General features: G+C 43.3%; 2 protein-coding genes across 4 annotated transcripts in view; one reads left to right on the top strand and one right to left on the bottom strand.

Moving 5' to 3' along the window:
- LOC118080763 (netrin-4-like) overlaps positions 1-5,391 on the top strand; it is a 67,121-nt gene extending 61,730 nt beyond the window's left edge. Inside the window, exon 10 of the mRNA XM_035106497.2 lies at positions 1,866-5,391. Coding sequence (XP_034962388.1) covers positions 1,866-2,002 — 137 coding nt within the window. The 3' untranslated portion in view covers positions 2,003-5,391. The remainder of the gene's footprint in view (positions 1-1,865) is intronic.
- A 413-nt stretch (positions 5,392-5,804) lies between these two features.
- CHCHD4 (coiled-coil-helix-coiled-coil-helix domain containing 4) lies at positions 5,805-16,749 on the bottom strand. Of its 3 annotated transcripts, XM_035106501.2 has the most exons (4): positions 16,577-16,749; positions 14,926-15,077; positions 13,903-14,001; positions 5,805-8,922 (listed from the first exon to the last, which is right to left on the bottom strand). In XM_035106501.2, the coding sequence occupies exons 2-4, from the start codon at positions 15,044-15,046 to the stop codon at positions 8,624-8,626; spliced, it is 519 nt and encodes a 172-aa protein (XP_034962392.1). In that variant the 5' UTR covers positions 15,047-15,077; positions 16,577-16,749; the 3' UTR covers positions 5,805-8,623. The 3 variants fall into 3 exon arrangements, with proteins under 3 accessions (XP_034962392.1, XP_034962394.1, XP_060127376.1); XM_035106503.2 differs by lacking the exon at positions 14,926-15,077; XM_060271393.1 differs by lacking the exon at positions 16,577-16,749 and having other exon boundaries at positions 14,926-15,094.
- Between the last annotated feature and the right edge of the window lie 20 nt (positions 16,750-16,769).

Genomic DNA, 16,769 nt, shown 5'->3' with positions numbered 1-16,769 from the left:
CCTCCACTCATGGTTCTTACATTCCAGGTTCCTATGCAATATTTTTCTTTACAGCATCGGACTTTCCTTTCGCTTCCAGGCATATCCGCAACTGAGCGTCCTTTCGGCTTTGGCCCAGCCGCTTCATCAGCTCTGAATCTACTTGTACTTGTCCTCCGCTCTTCCTCAGTAGCATGTTGGACGCCTTCCGACCTGAGGGGCTCATCTTCCAGCGTCATAACTTTTATATGCCTGTTGTCTTTGTCCATGGAGTTTTCTTGGCAGGGATACTGGAGTGGCTTGCCAGTTCCTTCTCCAGGTGGATCACGTTTAGTCAAAACTCTCCACTATGACCTGTCCATCTTGGGTGGCCCTGCATGGCATAGCTCATAGCTTCTCTGAGTTATTCAAGCCCCTTCGCCACGACAAGGCATTGATCCATGAAGGGGCAACAGAGATATAGCACCTTGAAAAAGAATCTGCCACCTTTCCCCTGCTCCCTAAATGTAAAGACTGATTGGGAAAGCCATCAGTTGGCATCGTTTTAACTGGGCAATATATGACTGCAAGCCAAACCATAAAAACATCCTTGGTTTACTTTGGGCAGCAAGTGGGGCAGCGGTGGCCCTTCAGGTGTTGGAGGAGTACAGTTCCCATCACTCCTAGCCAGCGGCCATGCTGGCTGAGGCTGACAGGAGCTGAAGTCCAACAACATGTGTGCGGCCATAGATTCCCCACAGCTCATTTAGCAGGAAATGGTAGTTCAGGAGCAAAGCCAGGAATCACTGCCGCCCTCCTAGAGAAGGCAGTCCTTTGGTCCATTTAGCTCAGGCATAGGCAAACTCCGGCCCTCCAGATGTTTGGGACTACAATTCCCATCATCCCTGACCACTGGTCCTGTTAGCTAGGGATGGTGGGAGTTGTAGTCCCAAACGTCTGGAGGGCCGGAGTTTGCCTATGCCTGATTTAGCTCAATATTGTTGACACTGGCTCTCCAGGGTTTCTGGCAGGGGGCATTAAATGTAAGAAACACAAACAGAATAATTGCATTTTAGCTTGAAATATAGGTAAAGTTAATTTCAGTGACAGCTCACGAAGCTGTGTTAATCATGCACAAGAGCCCTTACATTGGTAAGTGAATTAAGGCCTGTAGTGGGATTATGCCCTCAAGTCAATCTACCATGTAAATGCAGTGTGAAAACATCACGTAAGTTTTCCTCATATTATTTTTGGAAACTGTAAAGACTTGGGAGCTGTGGCGTCGTTTTCCTTAACATAATTAAGACTCTTTCTTATAACTAGTTACCTGTAATAAATTGCATTTCATGAAATGTTTTGGCCATTATGTTTACTAAGTTTTGCAGCTGGTGATGGGCTCGTCACTTTGATGAGGATAAATAAGATTGGTTCCCCAGTTCATTTGAAGAGGTCTCTGCTGTTGTAGGTTAAGGCTAGTGGAAGAAATGGGGGAGAATGGGTTATTATGGCTTTTCATGGCCAAATGAGGGTCACATACCCCATACTGAGTGATTATGGCATTAGCCAGCCCAGCCATCATGTCCAGGCCGTGTTGGCGGGGCATCTGTTATTACTATCAAAGATCCCTCTGCCTAGCTGACAATCAGGGAAATCTATTGCTTGCAGTAGGGATGCACTGACTACCCTTTTGCATTTAATGTGAGGTTACTGAGCAGCCTTCAAGGAGAAATTATCTCTGTGTTTGCATCATTTCTCAGAGCAGGCAAATGATCCTGTGTGCTTAGTACTCTTCGCAGCAGAGGGGGGTAATTTTGGTTGTGTGTTGTTTTTTTCATTAATGCAAAATCTGCTGGTGGATTTAGAGTTTACTCTCTTTCTAACACTTTGCTGTTCTTTTTCCAAACCAGGTGTAGACTACCTGATAGCAGGACAGGAAGACACACGGACTAACAAACTTCTCGTGAACATGAACAGCCTGGTGAAGCCCTGGAAAGCTCACTGGGGGAAACTAGTCGCAGACATGCTTCGAACTGGATGCAAATAGTACCTTCTTTCAAAGCAAAAGCCACAGACTTTACATATGTTAGTAATATTGCAGTGAAAGGCCTAAGTAGTTCTCTTGTTGTCTATCAGAACATTCCTAGCTAAGGGGAATTTAAAAACAGAATCTCTCTCCTCACCCCCGTCAAATTTTGTGTTTTAGGCAGGAATCTTGTGCCTTGAGTTCTTTCTCCCAAGAATCAAAGGACAACGACAAACAATCCCAGCCCACACAGACTTGGAAACCTCAACCCTTAACTTTGTTTGCCTAGGAATCACAACTTATAGCTTGCCCACATCGTTTATCTGGAACTAAGCCCCACCACCACAGTCAGTGTCAAGATTACAAAATGCATCGCACGTTGATGCTTTCAAGTTCCATCCTGATACTACTAACGCATAAACTTATAGCTGCTTCACTAAAGCATTTGTTTCGGGGTGGGTGGGTTGCTTTTTTGAAGCAGCCATAAAAGATGAGCAAACAACTTTGTCGAGCTTTGGAGCAACAACATGCTCAACAGTTGGCCTGTCACATGACTCCTGCTTTATTCGGCAATCTTTTCAGCTGACTAAGCAAGCTACAGTTAAAATAATATACGCAGCCTTTGGGGGTCCTTAAAGAGTGTGTACGTGCGCCCTCGGCATTTGCAATGGGATGGAAAGATTCTGTAGATTTATGTTGTCTGTGTCCGAACTTTGCCACCAGAGAAGCCATCAGGCAGAGCCTGTGAGATGGTAGAAGAGGCTAAACGCCTTCCCAGGACTTAGCCCCCCCGGGGGATTCTGGGAAGTGTGTGCACTGCATACGGGGGGCATGGCTGGGGTCTGATCCTGCAGGCAGGACTCTCAATGGACTTCACCTTCGTTCTTTCACAGAGCTTCCGGGGAAAGTGATTCGTGGGGGGAGTTGGATTAGAGATTACAAGGACTGATGAGTGGCGTGGGGAGAGTTGGATTAACATCATTTGCCTTCTCTAGGGCTCTGTTCTCTCAATACGTGCACCAAATCAACAATAGTTCTGGCTTTAACTTTGAACCCACCTGCTCCCATCAAAGGTCTTCTCCCACCGGCATCCATTGCACCACACAAATTTCAGGAGGATTGCTGCTAAGAAGGACTTGTGCAGCACCGATGATTCCTTTGTGAGGGAAGAATGCAGCACCGGCCCACAGTTTCTGCATACAAGTAGTGAAAGAAGTCCTGGAAGTTGACTTGGTTTAGCGTTGGTAGATTCACCAAACCACCACAGAAGAGGTTGCAGTACAGCTAGTGAGACATACTGATATGCATGCCACATTCAAGGAAACATCGGCTACCTCTGGGAACAGCCATGTGGTTATTCTGGCATGCTCTTTCCAAGATAATATTTGAGTCTCAAGTGCAGTCCTGCTAATATTTCATGTAAAAAACTGTCATAGCTGCCACCAACTTGCCTGCTTTCCTGTGGCATTTACGTTCCGTTTAAGAGTAGGGCTGCTGCTCCAGAGAAGCAGACACGGAGCAATGGATTCAAGCTACAAGATAGAAGATTCCACCTAAACATTAGGAAGAACTTCCCGACAGTAAGAGCTGTTCGAGAGTGGAAATTTGCTGCCAAGGAGTGTGGAGGAGTCTCCTTCTTTGGAGGTCTTTGAGCAGAGGCTTGACAGCCATATGTCAAGAATGCTTTGATGGTGTTTCCTGCTTGGCAGGGGGTTGGACCGGATGGCCCTTGTGGTCTCTTCCAACTCTATGATTCTATGATTCTAGGGCTTCTCAAAGAGCTCTCTTCTCTAATATGAAAGATGGTCAACTAGTGATGTTGGTATTCTCTATTTTCTGTTGGTTGGTTCAAAGAGAATGGCACCATGAAAATGCTTAAGTGTTGGCCTTTAAGAAACACAATACCTTGTCTTATTGATCTTGCCTTGTTTTACTGATTTAGCTGCGATTCCTGCATTACAGAGGATTGGACTACAACTCTACAATTCTGATTTTACGATTCCTGAAGAGTTGAGGCACTTGTGAGCAGGCACACAAGTAACTACATCTTGCATCGTCTGTAAGGCTGGCAGGTAGCATTCAGCGTTCTGGCTAGTCAAGGCACACAGAAATCTGCACAAAGATACAAAGGCTACCTTTGCTTGCCACACTGAACCATGGTTTAGCATGTGTGTGAGTCCCTCCTCTTCCTGGCAGATTGAAAGCTTCTGCTTCTGACTAACCACAGTTTACTGTGCCATCTGTTCCTGTGGCTAATCACAAATATGCTAAGTTTAAACAAGCCCGCTGCAGTAACTATGGTTTAAAGTTGCCTTCTTTGAAACTAACAAGAGCTCATGCCAGTCCAAATGAAATGGCAAACCATAGGCTAAGCAAAAGCTTTCAAACTACTCCTGGCTCATGAGATGAGGAGGGACACAGGCTTATCTCGCTGCAGCTCTGTCCTGCTTGCTCATGTCACTCTAAATCACAGGCTTGTGTAAAGTGCAGCTTTCACCAGACCTGCCACCCCTCGAATCAGGTAGCCAGTTACAGCTAACAGGACAGGTTTGTCCATTGGAAGAGGCTCAAGATGCTCACAAAAATATACTGTATACACAACCATCCAGATTTGCTGCAGTTGTTTTCTTCTGCAGCTTGAGAGCTCTGCACCACCACCACGGCTGACAATCCTATCGGCCTGTGAAGGACACACTAGTTGTGCTTTCTCCCCCATATCTACTTTTTAGTTTGCAAATCACTGCATGAACAAGTTTTTAACATCTTGCAAAACCTCTCAGGCCCATCAGTTCTCTATACAGCTAGCTTCTATTGCAATATGCCAAACCTTTTTGCCTGGGGTCAGTCTTGCAGAGAAATTGCTAAGTCCATACACAAAAACTGAGTGTACTTCATTGAGCTTGAAATGGTGTTGTCTACAGAAGCCACATCTGGAGCACGAAACTTGGGTCACACAGGGCAGTCCATTGAAAAGAAATTCCAAGGCAAGGAGACTAGTATTCCTTAGCATTTACAAAGATGTAATATTGACCAGACTGGCTTAACTGAAGGCTTCCATTTGAAGTCAGGCATCCATTAGGGACACATTTTCATCAATTGTAATGGGAGAATAGAAGATGCGTTGCTCAGATATTACTTGTCCTAAAGATTGTGAAGTTTGTTTTGAATGCCACTCAGCTGCAGGAGAAATGGAAATCTAACTTCACTTAAACACGTGGAAAGGTTATCTGTAGGTTATGGGAAACACTGTCCGATGTGAAAAAATGCTCGTACTTAACCACAGGCCAAGGCCTTCTTCATACAATTGTTCTTTTATTTAGGCTCCGGTATGCATTTCAGGTAATCTATGAGTAGAAGCCATTACTTCTAGTTGCTCACAGTTTTCATTAAAGTGCTAAAGTCAAACTGGATACAGTATTGTAAACTACATTTATATTATATTGTCTAAATGTAACACTGACTCCTTCATATTTTGTTATGACAAGAAGCATTCAGTGATGTAAAAAGGCTGGCTAAATATTGCTATAGCTCATCCATATAAAAGATGAATGTAGATCTGCTTTTGTACCTGCAGTTTTGTGGGTACCAAAAAAAGGTGCATGGGCAAATAATACAAAAGGCTCAAAATCCCTTGACTTACATGGAGTGACAAAAATGAGTTTATTAACTGGACAGGAGAAATGATGGCAGGAGGATTGGGGGAAGGTAAAGTTATGTTCTTAGAGCAGCCTTTCTCACACTTGGGTTCCCAGGTGTTTTTGAACTATAGCTCCCATCATCCCTAGCTAGCAGGACCAATGGTCAGGGATTATGGGAGCTGTAGTCCAACAACATCTGGGGACCCATAGTTGAGAAAGGCTGTTCTGGAACTCGGATAGCCAATGGGGGCCCCCTCCAGGTGCTCTTGAACTACAACTCCCATCCTTGACCATTGGCTTTGCCGCATGGGGCTGATGGGAGCTGGAGTCCAGCAACAGCTGGAGGCTGCCACCTTGGTGGTCCCTGTTTTAAGAGGCAAGAACCAGAGAGGAATGGGGGTCTTAATGGAATGCCCTAAACTGGGCAATTTCACAACAGGCCCATGCACCACATTTTTGGACTTCTATTCACTTTATAAAAGCAAACCTGCAATATGCATATTGTTTCACGTGCTTGTGAACTGGAATTATGTCGATTTCTGTTCTCGCAGCACAGAACGGGGAACAAAACACATAGACCGGACATGTTAGCTACTGCTCTGTTGGTTACACATGCCCCACCCAAATAAATACTACTGCTGCTTACTAAACGCTGAAAATGAAGTTCTGAAAGGTAAATACTGTACTTTAAAATTACTGAAGAATCCTGTTCCTTCTCACTCCTCCCTGCTCATGCTAGACAGGTTCTAAAATGGGGGACAATATTTTCATATGTAAATCTGTGGCTGCCTTGAGGCCTTACAGGAGCAGCAAGAGAGCCATTTCCTATGGTGGCCCTTGGGTCCTATGGTGTTCAAAGACTAGCAGGACTGTTGTGGGATGACCACACAAAGAAGCATCTCCCAGGCTCTTGCAAAAGGCACGATACTACCCAGATTCTGTAAACACTGTTACATATAATAAATCATTTTCAAAATGAGAAAGAAAGAAAGAAAGAAAGAAAGAAAGAAAGAAAGAAAGAAAGAAAGAAAGAAAGAAAGAAAGAAAGAAAGAAAAGTCATGAGAAAGGAGATGTGGAAATACAAAGGCTGGCAATTTGTTTGCCCTTAATACCCAGTCAGCTGAGTTTCCTTTTCAGAAATGACAGATTCAGGTAAACCCCACTCTTAACAAGTGCCCCATATTTTATCTGATCACTCGAGGCTCCATCTCTTTGGGCCAACGGCTTAGGCGCCAAGGTTTTATCACTTCTGCACTTTTGGCACCTGTTTTGTTGCCTACTCTGTATGCAGACTGAGAGGCCTTTTCATGCTCTTTTTTTCTCTTTAAAAAGAGTAGAATGCGCTTTCGAAATGCCTGCTATCCATCCCAGGAGTGAGCTGCTGACAGAGAGCTGGTACTTCCACTCCACTTCGTTAAATGAAAAGTGAATGATTTCTATCAGGCGGCACTTAAGAAAAGACCTGGAAAGAGGCAGCAACGAGAGCCACTTGCAACACATTTAACAGTCTGGTGTCTGCGCAGAGGATAATATGCTGCTAAAGTGACAATTGGTAACACTTGGAAGCTCATTAACACCATTGTAAACATACACCAACTTGGACAGCTTTGAAAGAGGTTTAGACAAATCCTTGGAAGACAAGGTTATCATTGGCTACTAGGCAGCTTAGCCATGTCCACTGGCAAGAGGCATTATGTGTCTGAATGCAAATTGCTGGAAATCGTCAATGCAGAGAGTGCTGTTGCACTCCTGTCCAGCTTTCAGGCCTTCCATAGGCATCTGGTTCGCCTCTGACGACAGGATGATGGTCTAGATGGGCCCTTGGCCCGATTCAGAAGATTCATCAAGTGTTCAGATATTATGTTCTTACTGTACCAGCAAGCACCAAGGTACAGCAATTCTATTAAAATCTTTTTGAGCTTTTAATTCGGCTTGATTTCAGCATACACTGTACAGTACTTGCTTGCTAAAGATATGCTTGGAGCGTAACCTTGCCTGCTAGGCACAAAAATCCATAAATCTAAGTAACACAGTGTAGTTCTGCTAGCGTGCATCTTCCAGGATACAGTAGCTTGGCTACAACAGCAACAGGAAAAGAATTGAGTAATCAATCGCCAGCATTAATAAAAGACATGAAGGCTTCAATGCAAGGTAGAAAGGTTTTGCCTTTAATGTACACTCTAGTCACAATTATCTAGTCAGAGGCTGTTACACCAGGTAACATTGTGGTTTTCTTGTCAAGGGCATCTATTTTAGCAACCTGTCTGGAGAAGTGACAGGCTTAAACAGAGAGGAATCCCACAAAAGCAGGGTTGATCAGGAACACTTAGAAACAGTAGTTAGCATTCTCCCCTATCAACTCAGTTAAATCAAGACCTGATCAACACGTTTTTTTAAAAAAATTATGCAAAAATCAATTCCCCTCCCTTTACACACACAATAATTTTCCATTACCAGAGATCAGTAGTGTATGCAAATTTCACATGCTATTAAAGCATATAAACTCTGCAAATGAAAACTTCATTCTCAACAAGTTTCTGAATCAATTTTAAGAGTTTTATGCCTCCCCCCCCCCAAAAAAGCATTGGGAATATCTGAGACAATCACTGAAAATCAACCCTGATCTTTGCTAATGGATTCCCCCCAGATTGTGTGTTGGCTCCACCTCTCTACTAGTCTTGTTCAAGTCAACCTGCAAACTTAACATGACTGCAGAAGGAAATATCTATTAAAGCAGCGGCAGTGCCTGAGAATGGGTTGTTCCCCCTGCTATGCAGACCTCTTTGCAGCATTTATTATTGAGGCCATGAGGCCAAGGTGTCTTACTTCCTTGCAGCAAGTAATTTCACAGAATACAGTGCACTGAACAGAGGTGAAGTGTGTTCCTTGAAGGATCGGGAAAAGGGGCAGAGAGGGAGGCAAGGGAAGGGAAAGAAGATGCTTTGCATAAGTTAGGTGTGTCTTTGAAGTTGGAAAGGAGACCAGAGCCTCCAGGGAGCTTCATTAGCTGGATCCCTTCTCTTCCTCTTTGGCTACAGAAGCAGCAGCAGCTTCTAGAGCTTTGCCCTGCTTTTCTTCATCATCTTCATCATCATCATCTTCTTGCGGGTACAGTTCTGGGTACTTCTGCATGCACTCCTGCATTGCACGAAACTGGTCCACACAATCGGATCCTTTTATTTCTTCCTTGCTATAATGGAAACAGGAAAAGGCGGACTTGAATTGTTCCCCGCAAGGACCACTCGCCATTCCGCCAAGGCAAGGGCAATTCCAGTTGATATCTCCATTAGGCAATATCAAACCTAGGAAGGAAAAAAATAAATCAGTAAGCTAAAGGCAGATAATGGAGATGTGACTGAACTTGTGTGCTGCAGATTCAATATGATGAACAAGGGAAACTATTTCACACTGAGCCCATACAGTCAGTTTCAATTCCCCCCAAACCAATACGATCAATTGTCTGCTTACAATCAACCCTATCGCTGACAAGATGCTGCTTCTACTACTGCTATTGACACTAGCAGCAAACATAAAAGATGCCAATGATAATCACAGAAAAACCCTTCATTTGCTTTCATGTTTTTGCTCCTAAATGAGTAGACAAGTCTGGGACTGAAAACATGAAGCAGCTGAGGGGTGGCTTTTGTGCAGAACAGGAGAACTGTATTTTTGCTTTATGAATGAGAAAACACAAGATTCCAAATCTGCAAATCTGAGCAGCCTCCATAAGCAAGTGATCACATGGCAGTCACGAAATTATCCAGATGCAACTCACCAAGCCCTGCTGCTATGTATCCAATGGGAATACTAACGGGGCTGAACACTTGATGCAAAATTATAGGACTTATTAGCCTGAACCCTTGGAACGAGAGTGATTTTTCAGCCCCTGTAGTCCTAGTTCCACTTACCTAGGTCTTACATCTAAGTAGAGATGCATAAGATAATCCAAGTAAATTTGAAACTGTGTTAAAATAATAATAACAATTTATTATTTATACCCCGCTCATCTGGCTGGGTTTCCCCAGCCACTCTGGGCGGCTTCCAACATGAATATAAAAACACAATAATTTATTAAACATTAAAAGCTTCCCTAAACAGGGCTGCCTTCAGATGTCCTCTAAAAGTCTGGTAGTTGTTTTTCTCTTTGACATCTGGTGGGAGGGCGTTCCATAGGGCGGGTGCCACTACCGAGAAGGCCCTCTGCCTGGTTCCCTGTAACTTGGCTTCTCGCAGTGAGGGAACCGCCAGAAGGCGCTCGGCACTGGACCGCAGTGTCCGGGGCAGAACGATGGAGGTGGAGACATTAACATTGTTAAAACCACTCATAAAATTTAAGTTGGATAGGATAACTGAGTCCAAAGGACAAGAGTGCAACCTAAATCACATTCAAGCTATTGTAAACCATTCCCACATTAAGTACTTCACTTGGTTGTGCAAATCTGCTTCCTGAGCAGTCATGGATACACAGTTCAAACTTAATGCCATGTGTGGCTGCAAACAGGAAATAAAAAAATGTTTACTTCCATTTTCAATTAAGCATGATTTATTATTCTTTCCAAACCCAGAACTGTGGTTAACCTTAACTACAGTTTAGGGAAACAGGCCAAAATACAATTTATTCTGGGTTCAGACATAATGAGTAATCACAGTCCAGTGAAAAATAAGTGAAAGCTTCTGATTTCCTTGTAGATCCACTGGAGGAGGGAAGAGAGGAAGCTCAAGAACCTGAATTTAGGAATATTCTCTGACCACAGCTGAATGCACCCAGTATCTCTCTGTATTTTCAGAATACAAAAAGCCTTGCAAATAGTCACTACAGTGGTACCTCGGTTTATGAACACAATTGGTTCCGGAAGTCTGTTCATAAACTGAAGCGTTCATAAACTGAAGCGAACTTTCCCATTAAAAGTAATGGAAAGTGAATTAATCCGTTCCAGATGGGTCCGCGGCGTTCATAAACCGAAAATTCATAAATCGAGGTGTTCATAAACCGAGGTTCCACTGTAATTGCTTTGTGGCACATGTGGCCCTCGAGATGCTCCCATAATCCCTAGCTCCCATATTCCTTAGCTCTCATAATCCTTAGCTCCTGGCAACGCTGACTAGCACTGATGGGAGTTCAGAGTCCCACAAAATCCTGAAGTGCTACAGGTCGATTTTTTCCCCTTCTTTCAGGCTGTAGATATACCCCAAATGAAAACAGGCAGGTGCAGGCAGGCTAATAATGATTTGTAGGCTAGTAACTTTTGCTACAGAATGAAGTTTGTGCAGGAATGGTTTTTTAGGTGGGGTTTTCTAAACAGCACGCAGGAACCCAAGTTCTGCAAATTATACAAGCCACCCTGAATGCAGATGAGAGAAGATGACAGGAAGATCCCATATTGGCATCAGGTAGCACAGAAGAACGGGAGCTTGCAACTGTTGTACTGCAGCCTCTTGGCTAGGAAGAAGATTCTGTGGAACACTTTCTATGTTCACGGAACTAGGAAAAAAATCTGCCAAGGAAACAACAAAACAACCCTTCACAGATGCCGAGGAAAGTGTTCAGTGGCCTAGGGCCACTTCTCTTCCATGATGGCTGTGTGAATACCTCTTTTATGCCTCTTGAACTAGAACTCAAAACTGATGCATTATATGACCTCTGGCTGAAGGTTCTTGATAAGACTTTCTGCAGTCTATGATTAAAGACAACTTCGCTTTTCCAGCACAGGGAAGACAGTCAAGTACAAAACATCTAATGTGCACATGAACCATAGTTTCCTTTGCTTGGCACTCATGCTGAAACATTCTCAAAAGAGAACTATAACCATTAAAAATTGTTTATTGAAGAAACAGAAGCAGTTTGGAGCTGCTTCTAAAATTATTGAGACAACATAGGCTGCAACCCTAACCATATACTCAGAACAAAAAATAAAAAAATTCCTTCCAGTAGATATACTCAGAATATCTGAGTAAGTCCTATTGAATTCAACTGAGTTTACTCCCAGGTAAGTGCTGTTAGGATCGCAGCCATAATCAGATTAGTCAGTAAAACCAAACAAATTCTGCTATAACCACCCCAATTATATTTTAGAAGTTATTGCAATGGAAAGCTGGAAAGCTATACTGTCAAATCCCAGCACAATACAAAGAGCCAGAGATTATTCTCAGAAAATAATTCCCTATGCTACTTTGGGTGTGGGTGGGGTCTTTTACACTGGAACACACAACACCACAATATTTCTCACTAAATTAAAATGAAACCAAAATGCTAAAGGTTGTGTTGAAGCTGAAAAGAGTTTTAAATGTCATTCAAATGTCAAATCAAAAATACAGTATAAGCACTGTCGCACTAAGGCCTTGTGGTGCATTGTGGTAATTTTTCATATAACAACAACAACCTGGAAGAAATAAGTTCAAACTACTAGGAGTTTATTCTGTGCAAATCCCACTGAAACAAATGGGAGACTGCACTAGTGCCTTACGGGGGTGGTACCCCCAGTTAGCTGGCTCTTAACAGACTGAAGGGTCAATTTAACTCATTTGTTTTGCACTGCTATAAATCCAATTGGCTTCACTTTGGAAGTGGGTTTGCTTTTAAACAAGATTGCATTGATTCCCCCCTCAACAAAACTGCTTTTCACCAAGACAAAAAAGAAGGGCGGGGAGGAAAATCTTCATCAGTCATCTTTTTGTATTCCTGGCCAGTAGGAAATTCAACTCTAAACCTTTAGAAGCTGCCGCAGGAGTCTCAGAATGGGGGGGTGCCAACAGCCTGCAAAGCCTTTTTCCCCCAGTCTGTAGACACTATGCTGGTTCTTGGCCAACAATACATCCTGCCTGAAATGATGAAGGCTGGGTGGGAGAGGGCGAGAGACACTCAAATTCTGCTGCTGCACGTCTTTCTGCAATAAGATGCAGGTGGTGGCTGAAGCCTAGGAGTTTGGGACCACGGAAAGGGAAATCTATTTCTTTTTATCTGAAGATTACACGGTTAACCTTAATCACAGCAAGCCTTCAAATTACGTATTGGAGGACACCCCCCAAAAAAAGAGAAAACCATGCAAGTTTTTTTTTTAGTATTATGTTGCGAAATGCATTAGAGTAAGGTCTATGAACAGCTGCTTCTAATTCAATAATTGCAAGTTATGTTTCATTAACCTCTTATTGCATTTCATTCACAATTCCCACAGGTCCTGTTTTAATGTACATACTTATCCTTGTTTTATATATTTCTGATGTACGCTGCTTGTTTTTGTTCAGTGCACTGCTTATTTAGCAGGCAACACTGAAGAGCGTATCACTTTGGCCAAAAGTTTTTAGAACTCCCTCCTTTGGAATGAATAAGCTTATGTCCAGACTATTGTGGGGAAAAGGTAAAAAACACCCACCCAAACCTGCGCTCCCCTGCTAGAACCTCCAAACAAGTTCAAGATTTAGCATTGCTTTTATTGATTTAGGCCAGATGTGCTAAATAAAGTTGACAGTTCATATGAGACCACATGGGCTTAGACCCCTTGAGGTGTCCTAAATGCCATTACTTTACAAGTAACAGAAACTTCTCTATGGTGGAAGTACTGCTGTTAGTAAAGCAATGAGGCTATTCTACCCCGCACCAGACTTTCTGGCTCTCACCCCAAACTCTCTCTAAATTAGGAGCTTATTATATATAAAATTAGTATAGGAGATGCCTGAAAATGCTGGCCAGCCCCATGAAAAATAATCTTTGCTGAAGTTATTCAGTAATGTAACTTTGACACTTTTACTTTATACACTGGTTTTAGCTGTTTGGGGGGGGGGGTAAAGTATTTTTATTACTTGTTTTACATTGTTTGTTGGTTTTGCTGAAGCCCCAAGATAGTTAAAACAGGGCATAAGCTTAGAAAAATAAGCTATTTTTACTATGGAGAAGTGAGGAAAATGCCAGGCTTTTCACTGCCAGCCACACAGTGAACACACATTTAAAAACAAATCCACACCAGGAAAGTGAGAGATAGGGTTCTGATAGGATCATATACAGGTGACAGCCAACACAGTACAGTGCAAGCATAGCTGTCTCTGTGTGTAACTGCTGCCCCCTAGAGATTCCTGACTACATTTTTTTAAAATAAAGAAAACCCAAGTTTAAACACATGGAAACATGGAAGAGCACACATTAAATACCCCGGATTATTACAAGCTCCTGAGCAAATCTCTCTGCTAACAGGAACCAGCAATTTGTGTTGAAACACTTATCACAATGTTATTTCAATACCAGTATACAGCCCTATTGAACATTATGCTTTCCCCTCTCTACTACTGACCATGGTCTTCATAAGGATCATTGGGGTCATCTGCTACCAATTCAGCATTGCTTGGTGTCTCATGGTCCTCTTTGGTCACAAATATAATTTTGTCCTTTCCTGAAAATTAAAAGAGAGAGAGAGAGACAAAGAGCATTAGGCCCAGATAGAACAGTCTGTCCAGAGCAGTTGTCCAACAGAAGCCTTTGAACAATTCCATATAAAGATGCATTCCTAGTAGAAGCTAACGATTCTCTTCCAATTGGCCCTGGAGAGGCTTCAATCAAAGTTGTGTGCATGAGTCTGGCCATTAAACTTGGTTAAAGCGAACTGGAGGGTTTTCAGAAATTAAGGATAAACATTGGGCTGGATCCAGAGAGGCCTTTGGCTCTTCTGGTTCATCCCATTGTATTTCCCTAACTTTTGATGAAGACTTGCACATAAAATCTGAGAGAAGGCTGTGTTAATTCTAAAAGACCGATTACTGTCCACAAAACACTTTTTAAAAAATGGTACGGAGGGGTCAGAGATCAATTAATCTCATTAGTCAACAAAGACGGGGCAAATAGTAATGAGCTTATGATGGCAGCAGGGTAATTTAACTTCCATTGTGAATCAATTTGCTTTGATTTTATAGTGTGGAGTTGGAGCAAGCCAAATATGGTCACATGAAATAGCTTATCCTGGGATGACCCTGCAATGGAGATTTCCCCTGGACACATCCCCCCTGTCAGCCCCCAGAACACTGAAATCATGCATCAGCACTTCCAATGAAAGGCTTCCCTGAAGTGCTGCCTAACCCAAAGTAACTCACACAGGCCAGAGACAAGTGAAGCATTACATCATCTTGTAACAACATTCACCCCAGTCATTTCATAGAATTGATTAGCTTCATTCAGATCTATTTTTTTTAAAGGCAATTCTTCAGAAAGATTACTGCAAAACTTCTCTCATTGTCAATTACAGACTTAACGTGGATTTCAAAAATTTATCTACATGATATTTTGCTTTTGTTCTTAATCCAAAATACTAATACAGTTGTACCTTGGAATTCGAACGTAATCCATTCCGGAGGTCTGTTCCGACTTCCAAAACGTTTGAAAACCCAAACACAGCTTCTGATTGGCTGCAGTCCAGTTCTAAACCAGTGAGAACATCTACACATCTACCGAGGGCCACATCCCAAGACTGTAGGGCTGGTGTACCAAGAATGGGAGATTTGAACTTTCCTCCAGCCACCAACTCACAGCAGTAGTCTCACAGCATTAGACAAAGCAGACCCCCCACAAATATAATTAGAAGTATTGATTTAAGACTTTAAGTGACTCTAGCTTAATCGTAAATTACAACTCATTGCTTTCGCTTAAAAATTACTACCACTTTATTACTACCATAGTACGTACCTAATATTTACCTAGCTCCTTATTAGATTCAACAGTACCCTATTAAATTGCAGACGCTGCAGTTTACAGTTCTGAAAGTTATGTAATGATAAATATGACACCATATTTATCATTACATAACTGGACAGCAATTGCTAGACATTGTCATAACTTCATTCACTCTTTTCTGTGGGGGGAAGGAAGGGAAAACTGAGAAATAGAGTGGGGGAAAGACTGAGGAAGCCTCATTTTGTTAACTGTCAGTAAAAGGAACAGCGTTCTACTTTGAACTTCCAAAACTATACACTACTATATAAAATAGCTATGGCCTAACACCAAAGTTCCTTGCTCACAAATAATTATAAGCTTGTGTTTGTACCTATGTTGTGCTTGTCTACTAATAATCTACTAAATAGTAATAATAATAATGGCCACAGGTTCCCCATCCCTGCAGGACAGAGATGCTGCCAAGTCAGAGCAGACAGTGCTGGGCTTTGGTGAACTAACAATAAAGGCAGCAACGTTATGTTCAAAACAGAGTTCAGTCCCTGAGATGTCTTGTGACCAGGAAACTTTGCAACCTACCCAAAAACCCTTGGAAAATAAGGTGTCCTGATAAACCACGTTTCCAACACCTGACTCAGTTGCGGCTACATTTAATAGGTGTACCTGAACGAGCGCTTTCGGCCCCATCATTCAGCCTGGATGCTTAGGTCCAGCGCTGAGGGCCTTCTGGTGGGAAGTGAGGTTAGGGAACCAGGCAGAGGGCCTCCTCGGTAGTGGCGCCCGCCCTGTGGAACTCCCTTCCATCCACCTGACTTTTAGAAGACACCTGAAGGCAGCCCTGTATTTGGAAGTTTTAAAATGTCTGATGTTTTACTATGTTTTTATATGTGCTGCAAGCCATGTAGAGTGGCTGGGGAAGGCTGCCAGAAAGGCAGCGTATAAATAATATTATTATTATTTTTAATAATAATAATAATTACCATCACCAGACGAGTTGAGCCCTCTGAAAAGACCTGCCCACCCGCACCCTCCGCGGCTGAAATGTGGCCCGGGAAGAGCAAGCTTCAAATCCCTCATCAGCCACATGGCTTCCCACCCGTGACCTTGGGGACGGTCAATCTCTCTCAGTCCAGCTCGCAGGGCTGTTCCGAGGGTAAAAAAAAAAACAACGGAGAAGGGGAAGAAGGCGGCGGCCAAAGCGTGCTCCTTCCCAAGCGCCTCGGGAGAAGGAGCCGGGGATGAGACCCCCATAAGGAAACGCAGGGCGAGGAGCAATGCTTGCGCTCTCTCTCTCTCGGCCCCAGTACCTTCTTGCCTGCAGTAGGACATGGCTGGGGAGAGCTCGCGAGCAGCGCGTTGCTCCTTCCGCGGCGCTGGATGGCCCAAAGAGCGACCCGTCCGTTCGTCGGCCCCGCCAGCACCGCCACCGTGAGCCGGCGGCACAGCGGACCGCGCGCTTTCCCCCTCCCGCCCTCGCGGCGACCTCTCACCCGCGCCGGA

Source organism: Zootoca vivipara, chromosome 2 (genome assembly GCF_963506605.1).
Source record: "Zootoca vivipara chromosome 2, rZooViv1.1, whole genome shotgun sequence".
NCBI lineage: Eukaryota > Metazoa > Chordata > Lepidosauria > Squamata > Lacertidae > Zootoca > Zootoca vivipara.
Note: the sequence above shows the minus strand (reverse complement) of the source record. Positions and strands in the feature narration are given on the sequence as shown.

Bases quoted from the DNA above. Each gene is read 5' to 3' on its own strand.
- CHCHD4 (XM_035106501.2), bottom strand. From the start codon at position 15,046: ATGTGTAGATGTTCTCACTGGTTTAGAACTGGACTGCAGCCAATCAGA. The intron at 14,002-14,925 runs GTACAACTGTAT...TTTAATTTTCAG, and splicing joins GATTACGTTCGAATTCCAAG to GAAAGGACAAAATTATATTT. The intron at 8,923-13,902 runs GTCAGTAGTAGA...TTTCCTTCCTAG, and splicing joins TGATCCTTATGAAGACCATG to GTTTGATATTGCCTAATGGA.